Below are 13,227 nucleotides of genomic sequence, written 5' to 3' on the forward strand. Positions count from 1 at the left end.
GGAGGAAATTGATACGTTAATAGATACATTATGACAATATTTCAATTAAAAGAAAAAATACTGTAATTATGTAGCATGAAACTTCTTACCTTCCGTAAACGTTGCAAGTACTATTAACAGCATTGTAAATCCACTTTCCTAGTAGGCATTCAAAATAAATACATTAATTGAAATAAACTGCTGTAAAATTAAAACTGATTATTTAATTTTGTTTTTTTTTTCTTCAGAACACAGAATTAAATGCATTCTATAGCAAAATACAGAATTTTATCAAAGAGTTCAATTTGGACACTGTACAGTACTCGTTAACTATAGGGCTAAGAGTACAATTCTTTAAACCCATGTCTCACCCAGCAAATCTGAACTTGTCTGGGGAAGTCCCAAACACATGTACTCACTATTGTAATCTACCACACAAGAGAGCAGCATTCTCAGTACTGTGAGAGTTGAAAGATTTTTTTCAAAATGCATTTGTGCACACAGAACTTTGTACATCAAGGTCACCACAACATACAATTTCAGCTTCAGTGCTTTACAAGTAAGCTTACAAAAACTGCATGTATGAGCAACTTGCATTTACAAATATGATACTGCTACTAGACAACCAGAAGGATAATCATGTCCAATATTACTATGGACAAGAGGGGTTGTCCACAGAGCACACTAGAGCTGTTTCTGAGATGATTGGAAGCCACGTAAATGCAGTTAGTATGACACCTGCTCTTGAACAAAAAAAAACAAATTAACTTGGCCTCAGCACTCAGGCAAACTCATCACAGGTCTTTCCACCAGCACACAGCATGAGCAGAGTTCACACTATTTATTTTTAGTACAAGGACTAAAAATGTCATGTCCTTGTTATTGTTTCTTGTAGGAAAAAAAAACTGCCTTGTTTCTGCAGCCACGTAAACAATTTGAATGCTTTAGACATCAAATATCTTTCTGCAATAGCATGACAGACATTCCTTAATGTGAGTGATAAAATGGAAAAAACTGAATGAAGAATCCTTAATCTTCACAACAGACTATAAAATCTATTTGGTAATATAGTCAAATAGGAAAATTCTGTGGAGGTTTAGATATGAATTCCCTGAAAATAATCCATTCCTGCACAGCCAGTTGATCAACACAGACAGTAATTTGATTACTTTGTCATTCTGCTTGTATGCCACAGTTCTAAATCTCAACAGTAAATCAAGAGAGTAAAAGAATATCAACAGCCATAAAAAGTTGCCTTCTATCAAATTCCTCATGAAAACTCTGGCATGAAAACATTCTTGAGCAAAAGAATGATGCATCTACTTTTTAGACAAGTCATGATAATGCATTTAGGGCTACATTTAGGTGATCTAGTTTTAGAGGGAATTTATCTACCTCATTAACTGGATCTAGTCAATTTTTTTTTCAGCATCTTATTTAAATCTTCCGAGGTCATTTTTGGAGGACTCTTCTTACGAGGCAAAGGTACTTTGGTTGAATTTGGCCTATCTGAATACAGCTGGTACTTTTGCATCTTCAGACAACAAATAAAACATAGTGCAAAACTCACTGCTACAGAATGGCACATCTGAGAACATGTACAGGAGCTAACTTTTGCACATTAAAAGTATTAGCTAGTTTCCTAAGTACCAAATAAAGTTGATGCTAGCATACCAGAGTAATGACATATAGACTCTCTGAGATAGAAGGAAGAGTATATAGAGTATATATAGTACATACTGTATATGTATATGTATATATACATATAATAATCTCTCTGAGATAGAAGGAATGGCTGAAAGAAAAAAGATTTCTGGATTAGCAGACCTAAGAGCTAAGCACTGAAGACAGATTTTAACAAACAGAAGCTCAACAGTGAAAACTACTAAGTATACAATAGAAAAGGAAAAGTTATTAGCCTTAAAAATATAATTATGAATACTTACAATCATAGATGCTGCAGAGTTTTCAGCTACTAACGTGGCAATCACCAGGAGGTCGTTCCTTAGCTGACGATCATAATGGCGGAATCCATTTATGAGCCGGTCCACAAATACTTCCTTCAATGCACTTAAAATAAAATGAAAAGCATTTTACTCTCTCCATATTCTAATTTTAGACAGCTCTAGGTATAAGTATCCTCATTCAGCATCATACTTTTCAAAGTCTTATCGTTCAACAACAAGAACATACAAAATGGATTCTTACGTGTACCACTAGAAACACAATTTAAGCATATATGCACCTTGCATATAATTTGTATTTCAAATTGCATCTTCTATTGCATGTGCTATAATGACTTACTTAATTGAAAGACATAATACTTACTCAATTGTGGATGTTGTTGAATGGTTATTGAGAAGAGATAATAGCAAATACAAATAGCAAAAACAGTGTAACTCACTAAGAGAGAACTCATTACCTACCACAGCAGAAGATTTAAAACAAAGCCTCAGATGCCATAATATAGACTTTCTTACTAATTTTACCACAGAATCATGGAATGGCTTAGGTTGGAGAGGATCTTAGAGATCACCTAGTTCCAAACTCCTGCCATGGGCAGGGTTGCCAGCCACTAGATCAGGCTGCCCATGATCCCATTCAACTTGGCCTTGAAAGCCTCCAGAGATGGGGCATCCACACCTTCTCAGGGCAACCTGTTCTATCATCCCACCACCGCTTATAATTATGCAACACGATAACAGTGCTTTAGGTTTCTCCAAAATTACAACAGTAATTCATAAAATGCTTCATTGTACTTACTGTATACATTCCAAGCTACTGAGTTGATTAACAACTTCTTCTTTTGAGCTATTTTCTAGTAGATTCCATAGGATTTCTGATGAGCGGAACACCAGTTGTCCTGAGGGATCAGTGCCATTTAGACACAAACAGAGTCTGCTGGCTGCTTGAGCCTTCATCATATGTCTGCAATTTACTCCTGAAATTATGAAAATCTGAATAATTAATTCTAAGTAGGTCAGTCATTGTTCTAGAGAACAAATGATCAAGGATAGTAAGACTGTTGAAAGAACAAGCTGTACTAACCAGAGCTGGAGAGGTGCTCAAGAGCTTTAAGAACCCACAGCTTCTCAGTAAGTTGATTTTCAACTAATGCTAGAGATAAAACAAGAGTTTCTGCTAATCCTCCTAATTCAGCCATCTGAATCTTATAGTTTGCACTTGTTGGCTGGTAACCTGCATATAGAATAGGTTTTATTATAATACAGTAAATTCAGATCTTTGGTTACTTCATGAATCAATCATTCTTTATCAAAAAAAAAAAAAAAGATTGAGATAGAAGTGGCACATTTCTCTAGATTTAAATAAATGAAAAAAAAAATCTAATAAAACAATGGGAGCTGATTATATCTGATTATTATCAGTGCCCAAAGCATACTCAATCTTACCTTCTAGAAGACTAAAATGCTATACAAACACATTAATTGCTTTCTAGAATAAGAACAGTGCAGGGAGAAGTCTTCCTTCTTCAGGTCATGCAGTATGTGCTGGTGCAGGATCTAGTTCTTTTCTTTAGTCTCTTCACTAGAATTAATGCCTTCTACTATCATATTACTTAAAGCATGTGAATCCAAACTTTGATTTACATGCCTGAATTTCTAATGTATCCCTGGTTTTATTTTTGCCCATGAACAAGGGAATCCATATTTTATCACTGAATTACAGAGGAAGGGGAAGCGAAGAGAATTTACATTTATATATGTTAACTTGTGAACGTAAAGTATCTTAAATAGCTTAACTATATATATTAAATAACATGAAATGCAAATAACACACATTGTGAAAGGCTGTTTTAATTAAGTATAAACTCTCACAGGTTCTAAATTGGTACCATTTGATAAGTAAGAGATCCTTATGGACTACTATAGGAAAATATCAGCTCAATTTCTGAGGGACAGTTTCAAAAGATCCAAGGAAATATTAGCAATTGTTAAAAAGTACAATAGATAAAACAGAATATCACTGCAATGCTGTCTGGCATGTCAGCATCCAGCACGTTCAGCAATAGCAGCCTCCCACATCTCAAAAAACAGAGCAGACCAAAAAAAATGACAGGCGGCAAGGTAGCAAGTATTATTAAAGGCATTGAAAAGCTTACATACTACCAAGTTCAAACAGATTTGGCATCTTGACCTGGCAAATATGTGAATAAGAGAGGATAGCACAGACATATAAAATGAAGAATGCTTAGAGATTAAGAATTTGATTCACAAAGTCAGACTGAAATACTTTTTTTTTTTTTTTTTTAAATGAGATAGCACATCTATTTTCTAAATCTGGAGAAGAAAAATAAAATCTCTCTGTATTTTAACATTCAATTATGTTGATTGAACTATTCATAGATATACAACTAAATGCATGCATATGCACACATACATGCATACATGCATACATGCTCGTAGGACTTGGAATCTCGCTTATAAGTTAAGAACAGATTTAAATGCTTTCACGCTTCCAGAACCTTGTGAGGGCTGTTGCAGTGACAGTTTCTTTAGGCCTCCAGAAACAAATGACAAATAGCCAGAGGGCCCAGTAGCTAATGCTACACCATGGGAACACAGCAGGGAGGCATACTGAAGCACGCTACCTCAGCTGTGCTCTGGATCCACACTGCACAATTCTCATCTGTAACTTGGCCATATTACAACCTAGTATCGTCTTCCAGCACTGATCATGTCCCCTCTAAGAGGGGATCCATGACTGACTTTTTCTGGTAACAGACTCTGACATCATCGTAGTCAACAGTAGTGCATTCTGATGACAGTTTGCATACATATCCATACTACCACAGGATCATGCCTGAGCTCATCTGCAGCCATAACCAGCCTCTTTCTGCAGATAAGTTTCATAATCTATTCAGAGTCTATGCTGAAATGTTTCCATAAGGACATGATTAAAATTAGATGGCTTCAGATGTTGCTCCCTTATGAGCAACACAAGAGAAACCAGAGTTACTTCTCTCCAGGCTGCATATACATAGTTGAAAATTATGTTTCTTTTCTCATAGATCTGGTCCTAATTAGTCTTTTTTTCTCTATTACCCATTCTTTCAGAGAGCTTGTGACTGCTTCACATCTTCTGGATATTATTTAATCCTTTTATAGTTTTATAAATGTAATAAATAATTCATTGCATACGAAATAATTCAATACTTTGGGTATGTATGTCTGCAAAAATATATTAATTACACACTCAGCAATGCTACATACTTAATATGAGTAACTATGGTTATACAGAAAAAAAAAATTGCCTAATTAAAGGCCCTATTTCAAACTAGCTGGCTACAAACACAGATTTCTTCTGACATTTCTTCTTGAAAACACCATGCTTTACCTGGAAGTAGTTTTTTTGGTAGCTCCATCTTATAAAAGCTAATTATACACTTACAGATTTGTATTCTAACTTGAGAACTTGGCACCCTCATCAAACAACCTGCCAGAAACAGAAAAACAAAATAATGTACAAAGTTAATAATTGTTGTAGAAGTTCACCATCATTCTTTTTTCAGTACTTTGTGTTTCCTCTGGCCATACCCCTTACAAATCTTTCTATGTTTCGAGCAGTTTGATTATAAAATAATCAAAGAACCAAGACCCCAACGCAGAATAAGACAAAGTAGCCTTGGAGGAGTAACAAGTTTTATCCAAAAGTGACCTCCTCTGCTTTATGGCTACAGATCCTTATGAGACAGGATGTTATTCCAGAAGGTACTCAGGAGAAAGCTACCACACCAGGCTGCTGTCATCATGTCAGACACTCTTCAAGCAGACATGATATGACACAATGGGAGCATGAAGAGCATTTCTTTTCCACAAGACAAAAAGAAACCCTTTGAGACTTACCAGGGCCTAGCATAGATAATATAAATAAAAGTTCAGATTTTAGTATCTCTTTTTGCACAGGCTACTCTAAGGAGAATCTGGAACTATCTGAAGCCCACAGCTCATTCTTTTATCTATCTGGGAATATGAAAATGAAGACTTGAGTGATATCTTTGTCATTGATTTGAAGGACAATCTTTCTTTCATTTGTGACAGGCTGATTGTGCTACCGTGTACTATTAGAACTATTAGTGGATAGCGTGCCATCCATACTATTGATGGAATCTTTTCCATCAGGTGAGCTGATAAGTCACTACTGCTTCACATGCTGCTTTTGATCTACAAGACTTGCAATACTTTCTTTGAAAATCACAGATATCACATGTAAGGTCATTTAACAAGATACTTTGGCATTTGGACATCCAGTGACACTGATAGATGAGTTTGACACCTTTTCCTCTAAAGGTCTCTTAAAATGGATAGAAGCTTAAAGCTCACATGCAAGACAAAGGCCAAGGTCAGGAACTGCTGCTCCTAGTAAAGGCACAGCATTACACTGTACTTTGCCTTTGTAGGTGATAAATCTCAGGCTTTCAGGTTTTGAAGGCAGAAGCTGAAATTTAAGAGTTACTGTTTCTAACTTCTTTATTCCATTTGGTTTCAAAGAAGACTAAAAGGAACTTATTCCCCTTATCCCAGACTTCAGGGTAGTAATACATATATTTCTCAAAGCAAACAGCAATCAAACAAGTTTGATTCAAACAAGTTTAGTTCTTCAACTGTATCGATAAAGTTATCTCACATAGCTTCTGATACTGGCAAACAGGTAACTGCTAGCTAATCCCTGGGTTAGCTGCACAGCAAAATAAGAGTGGTATCTAAATAGTAAAAAGCACAGAGTACTGACTGAATAACCAAAATAAATGACGTGCACTTACTACAGAAGTAACAAGCAATTAAAATAGTGATAATAATACAGTTCATTTTATATATTGATGGCATTATGGCATCTCAGTCTACACTTACCAAGTTGTGCAATGGATTTTGAAACTGCCACAGAATAGTTTACTTCATCTGATAATTTCTTTTTTTGAAATGGCAAACTACAAAATGAAATAAAGAAATATTACAAGCATGTTTAAAACACTGCAGAAGAATACTTTAATTATACCACCAGAAAAGCTCAACAGTTTTTTCTCTCCTTCCTTCAAACATTTTCGCAAACATGGACACTTTTTGCAAGACAAATACATCCTCTGCCATGCTGTTTCTATACTGAGAGCTCCAGTTCCACAATTTGGCAACTTCGTTTTGGCAAACAGTAGTATGTATTTCACAGAGAACATTTCCATAATTCATATTTTGTACAGTCAGAAATTCTTTGAACAAACAAATGTCATTTTAAATGTGGAAGATGGAATCCTCGAACAGAGGTACTATCAAGCTATTGCAGAGTGTCACTATGAAGAGATATAAGCAGAGATGGAAAACAAGATCATGTCCCTGGGCAGGACCTCTACAAATGGATGAAAATAAAACCAATAAACTGACTCAAAATAGTCCAATTACATATTCATTTTTAAAAACAGGATATTAAGAAATATCCAACAACATTTGCAAAATACTCAAATATGACATAAACGTGTAAGAGCTAAAAATTCTGTGCTGAGGTCTGTGCTGCTCAAAGTGCAGAAACAGCTTTCCGGTAGGTTTACCTCTGTAAACACAGGCAGAGAAAAGGAGAGATTGAATAATAGAATAAATGTATGGGGTGGGGAAGGGTGGGGGAAGAAAAAGACACAGAGACTGAAATAAGTGGGAAGACAGGCAAACAGCTGCAGCTACAAAAGAGTGGAAAATTCTGCTATGAGAGTTCCAGTATCAAAAAGCAACTGTTAAATTGCAGCTCCTCCTCTAGTTACAGGCTTCTCTTTGTCATGTTAAGTAATGAATTGTGGGGGAATTTCCATAATATAAAAATTAAAGTAAAACCCAAGGGCACAATCATCCAAAATATATAAACATAACTAAAGTTGCTGAACTGCTACAAAAAATGAAAGCCTCTACTCATAACTACATTTCATTGACTTTATGTCCTTATTCTCAGTTTTGCCACGTTTCTGCTACATGCACAAGGAAATGAACCTCCATGATGTACTTTCTCATTCTCCACAGCGTGGCAGCAAAGTAAAGCAGTATAACTGCTTTTTGAAGTAAAAGATTCAGCTCAAAAATTTTACATTTACTAAAGCCAACATCTGAAAGAAAGCTATGCAAAATCTTTTTTGAATACCCAGCTTACTCATTTACTGCGTGGTATAATTTTTCTCTTCCTTGTTCTCACCAATTGCAGTAGCTGACTAACTAGTTACAAAAAGTCCACGAGCAACTTATAATTTATAAGTTCTTCAGAAGGAGACAGGTATGGACAAGTATGGTAACACCTGAACTCTATTCTACCAGTAATTTGCAGCACAGTATGACAGTGAAGATGCCAAAAACTTTATAAAACATGTTTGTAAAGCAATTTGAAATCCTCCAATTGCCCTAACACTTCCTATTTTGCAATATGGCTTGTCATTTCCCAAAGCTTACCTTCAGGTATTTAAGTGTCAGTTTTTTAAACTCACTGAGAAATCTCCTTTGAAACATCAAAACACACTTCAGCAAGACTTAACAGCTGAATCTCTTGAGGGCAGCAGCCCTAGAATAACTTAACTCTAGGCAATGAAGCACCTTGGGGAATCTTACTTCCAAGTAAGCTGGGGCTAACTGTAATACAGTTTTGCATGATGTAATATGTGGCTCCACCGATACTCGGCTCCTAAATTATGTTTTTCATGCCAATAGAAAATGGACTCAAGGTAAAAACTGTTCATGAAAAGGAAGGGTGACATAATAGATACCTTCAGAAGTAGATGCCTTCTATTGCAGGTGCCATAGGAATACAGCAGTTCTTTTAGAAACTGTATGGATGTGTTAATAAGTAGTGTTTGAAATCTATAAAAGGGCTTCGATACTTACCCATATAACTTAATAAGTTCACATACAGGCTCAACGAAAGCTTCTTGTTCATTCACTTTTTCTGCACACAGGTTAAGAATGTCCATTATTTGTGTTAAATCCTTAAGGGGCTTTTAATTTAAAGCTAAGGAAATCCAAATGTTTGTTCTGCTATGAATTAAATGAAGAGCTTGGAAACTGCATCATATTTCAAAGACACAACTAAGAACAACCAAGGCCAGTGCTTTTAAAGTTAGAAGAGTAAAACGAAGCTCATGAGTCTATACTTCGATCTTTGGAAGCAGCCTTCCTTTTACAGAAGTGAAACTCCTGCAGGTCTCATTTAGCTTTCTTCTCAGCTGAACTCACTGGAAGTTCAGAACTGAGTATCTAAAAATATAGAACAGAAACATCATTTAGGTAGATTTAAAATTATTTTAGGTAGATTTATCTACCTAAATTCTGTCTGAAACAGCATTGTGGTATTTAAATTCTTTCCTATTCTATTCCCAAATGGCTTACTTGGAGTACAAAAGCTTGAGAATTTGAACGTAAACATATATTACCAAATTTAGAGGCACAAAATCAAAACAGAACTGGTCACTGGAACTTAGAAGTTACTGCAAATCCACTTACTCATGAATACCAACCGTAAGTGCTTAGCCACAACTCAATTATGAAGTAATCTGAAAGCTAAAATCATTGTGGCAATTAATTGAACTGTACAAAATTAATTAATCACATTTTTCCAAATGCCCACATTTTCCCTAGTCCTTCCAATTACTTTCTTCAATTTTACTGAAAACATACAAAAGTTTCAGATGAACAGTCTTCATTTTTCTTCAAAGACTGTAAAGCTGAGATTCCTCTATGTAATACGGTAGCAAATGAATCAGGCACCCAGGAATCTTGCTATCCTAACAACCTCAGCTGTATGTGCATAAGATGATCATTGCTGAGAACGCACTTGGGCTATCACTGCTCTTCATGTAGGAACAAGAATGGTTTGCTGCAAAGACAGAATATTACCATACATAACACACCATAACTTTAGGATTCTACAGAGTGGCAAAAAGGATACAAGCCCATTTTCAAAAGACTTGACTACCTTCTTGAGAACTTTCAGCTGCTCATCTTCCAAATCACTCTTAAATATAAGAATGGAAAGGAGTTTTTAATTGCAGTTTGCTTTAGAACATTAAATGATTCTATTTGTCCCCTTTAATTTTAAATGAAAGTGGAAACCAGATTAAAAAGTCACAAGACACAATGAAAAGCGATTTGCAAGAGGATTAAATCCTTGATCAAGCCACAAGCTCTAAATACAGAGCCTATACTCTTGTAACTAAAGAGACTTTAAAACTGCATCTTTTGTTCAAATTTATGAGCTCTTCCTACTACATTCTTTGAGATCTTGTGAGAGCACACTACAAAAACCAAACCATATTTCCCGTGACATAAATGTGTATAAATGTAGCTATAAGTTGCTTGGAATGGAGCTCTACACCCGTTGGGAAACTGCCTGCAAATACAAAGTTAGAAATGGCTACATCAGTTTGCCAGGGCACGCAGTATTCATTCCAGCTCTCCTAAGCACCTCCACACTGAGCAAGAGCAGTGCAAATTGAGGCAGGCTAGAAAGTTATGTCAGTCTACAAGCCCAGAATTCCAAGGCCATTTCATCAGATACTCCATATTGTGTAGAGAAGCAATGAACTATATCATCCAGAATATTCTTCAGTCTGTAAGTTTATCTGTGTCAAAAGTAAAAAAAAAAAACAAACATGGACTAGTCCAACTTAAAAAATGCTATAAAAACACCAATCAAGTTCTTATTTGAAGAATATAAATTATTAAGTTTTCAGATCAAAGTGACTAATGGCGTAGTGAATTTAGCCTGTCAAATCTTTCTGCAAAGACCAAAGACAGTCTGGAAGACTACGAGATACTGCTCTCCTGTGTGCCCAGGAGGTCATATTTGCTGTTGAACACTGAACTTTGAATAGAGTTTCTTCTGTTAGCATCAGTTCCTTAGAAAAACGCTAGCAGTTGACTTGGGGGTTTGGATAAGTTTCTGACATACTTTCAGTAAGTCTGTATGTACTTCCATTTTTCAGGTAAGGGCTTCAGCATTCTAAAACTCCAGATTAACCAGTAACTGTACATCTAGCTTTTGAGTGAGCATTTGTCTCTTTTGGGAAAGTGTCCGTGTAAAGATACAAAGGGATATTTAACAGGCAAAAAACTCATAGGTGCCATTTCCCATTAAAATGACTACCTTCAGAAGAAGTGTCATTGCACAGTGAGCTCAGCTTTGTGCTTTGGAGCCCCAGCCACCAAAGCAGGTGGTTTTCTGGGGGCAGGTACAAACGTGGTTGTGTCAAATGCTTTTCCACACCTCATTATTGCCAGTGCAGCAGAAACAACGTTTTCTCAGCCTTACTTACGGAGCCTGCATCTTCCAGCAGCTTGATGGCGTGGTTCAGATCCAGCCGCACCTGCGTCTCCTGGAAAAGTTACACGTTTTAGGCATGGCTGTCAGACCGCGCTTGCAAGGCGCTTAGACCCTAAATATGCAAGCGCCACGTTATTCCAACAGGAAACGACACGCGGACGCAGGGTAACGTGCGTGCGGGGCCGGGCGCTGGGGAGCTCACCTGAACGGCATCCGAGCCGGCCCTGCGCCGCTCCCCGCCGCAGCGAGAGGGACCGAGGGCCGGGGACAGCCCCGGGGAGCGGGAGTGCGCCCGTGAGCCGGGGGGCTCGGCCAGGGAGGCCATGGAGCCGGCTGCCACCCGCCCGCCGCGGCGCGGCCTCCGCTGTTGCCGTGGAAGCGGAGCGGCACCGCCTCCCGGCGCCCAGGGGAAGGCCCGGCCGGGCGGCCCCGCGCCTGTCAGAACGCGTGATAGAGACACGGACATATCAGGAGTCTTGGCTGCAGGGGTGGCTGATCTTAACCTCGGTTTTCATTAACAAGTAATTTTTAACTCCTGTGGCAACAAAGAAATATTTGAGCATGGCAGTAGGCTTATTAAAAGCTGCGGTAGCTGTTCAAATCTCCTGATGGCTTTTATAGGAAAAGAAATGAAAGATAAGAAAAAAAAAAAAAAAACAAGAAAGAAACCTTAATGACTCAAACTACAACCAAAGCACTTCTTGCTCTCTCTTCCCAGCCTGCATGCTACACCACACATATAGTACCTGTCCTCTTCAGAAATATGCAATATACGTTGTGTTTATATAGCTGTATGCTATACAGCTCTCCTTCCATCACGGTGAAAATACTCAGCACAGTAGGTGAGAACTGGCTGACGGACCAAGCTCAAATGGTTACAGGAAACTCAGTGACATCAGGCTGGCGGCCGCTCACTAGTGGGGTTCCATAGACCTCCATTTTTGGGCCAGTTCTCTTTAATGTTTTCATAAATGACTTGGATGAAGAACTTAAAGGAATGCTAAGTAAGTTTGTGGGCGACACTAATTGTCACCAGTGTTTATAAATATCTTGTCGCTGTTTATAAATGTTTGAAGTGTGGGAGTCAAGTAGATGAAGCTAAGCTCTTTGCAGTGGTGTTCAGCAACAGAACATGGGGCAACGGGTAAAAACTGCAACACAGGAAGTTCCACACAAACACAAGGAAAAACTTTATGGCCAGAGTGACAGAGCACTGGAGCAGGTTGCCCAGAGAAGTTGTGGAGTCTCTGGAGATATTCAAGACCCACCTGGATGCCTACCTGTGTGACCTAATGTAGGGCACCTGCTTCAGCAGGGGGTTGGATTTGATTATTTCTAGAGGTCCCTTTCAATCCCTGCGGTTCTGTGATTCAATGGTTCTGTGGAAATGGAGGTGTTGTTGACTCCTTTGAGGGTAGGAGAGGTCTTGCAAAGAGATACTGGCAAACTGGAGAGCTGCACAATCACCAACTGCACAAAGTCTAACAAGAGCAAGTACCCAATTGTGCTGCTGGGATGGGGCAACTCTGAGTGTATACATAGACTGAGGGACAAGAGGGTGGAGAGCAGCCCCACAGAAAGGGATCTGGGGGAAAACATGAGGCAGCAGTGTGCCCTGGCAGCCAGAAGGTCCAGCCGTACCATGGGGTGCAGCAGGCCCAGCGCTGCAAGTGGGCGAGGGGAGGGGTGGTCCCACTGCTCTGCTCGGTCTCACCTCCAGCACTGGGTGCGATTTGCCTGCTACAATACAAGACGGACATGCAACTGTTCCAAAGATGGGCTACAGAGATGCTGAAAGTTCTAGAGGGCAAAATACAACAGGTGCAGCTGAGGTCCCTGAGTTTGCTCAGCCCAGAGCAGATAGCTGAGAGGCATCATGGCAGCTGCAGCTCCTACAGGAGGCGGAGGGGCAGCGCTGAGCAACAGGGCTCGAGGGAATGGTATGGA

The 13,227-nt window shown here is 38.5% G+C and overlaps 1 protein-coding gene across 5 annotated transcripts in view; it reads right to left on the minus strand.

Annotated features, from left to right (window-relative positions):
• Nucleotides 1-12,713, minus strand: part of CFAP69 (cilia and flagella associated protein 69) — a 32,832-nt gene extending 20,119 nt beyond the window's left edge. For 3 of the 5 annotated variants that reach the window (XR_016467800.1, XM_090142828.1, XM_031614539.2), the window contains exons 1-10: nucleotides 11,483-12,709; nucleotides 11,273-11,332; nucleotides 9,907-9,972; nucleotides 8,847-8,956; nucleotides 6,849-6,925; nucleotides 5,335-5,433; nucleotides 3,028-3,177; nucleotides 2,743-2,920; nucleotides 1,926-2,049; nucleotides 90-138 (exon numbers count right to left, since the gene is read on the minus strand). Coding sequence is in view for 4 of the 5 variants with exons in the window: in XM_090142828.1 (XP_089998954.1) it covers nucleotides 90-138; nucleotides 1,926-2,049; nucleotides 2,743-2,920; nucleotides 3,028-3,177; nucleotides 5,335-5,433; nucleotides 6,849-6,925; nucleotides 8,847-8,956; nucleotides 9,907-9,972; nucleotides 11,273-11,332; nucleotides 11,483-11,746 (1,177 nt within the window). In the remaining variant the exon portion in view is untranslated. Of the gene's footprint in view, nucleotides 1-89; nucleotides 139-1,925; nucleotides 2,050-2,742; nucleotides 2,921-3,027; nucleotides 3,178-5,334; nucleotides 5,434-6,848; nucleotides 6,926-8,846; nucleotides 8,957-9,906; nucleotides 9,973-11,268; nucleotides 11,333-11,482 lie in introns of all 5 variants that reach the window. The other 2 variants (XM_031614540.2, XM_090142829.1) reach the window with 2 other exon arrangements.
• Between the last annotated feature and the right edge of the window lie 514 nt (nucleotides 12,714-13,227).

This window comes from Phasianus colchicus, chromosome 6, assembly GCF_987193195.1.
Source record: "Phasianus colchicus chromosome 6, bPhaCol1.hap1.1, whole genome shotgun sequence".
NCBI lineage: Eukaryota > Metazoa > Chordata > Aves > Galliformes > Phasianidae > Phasianus > Phasianus colchicus.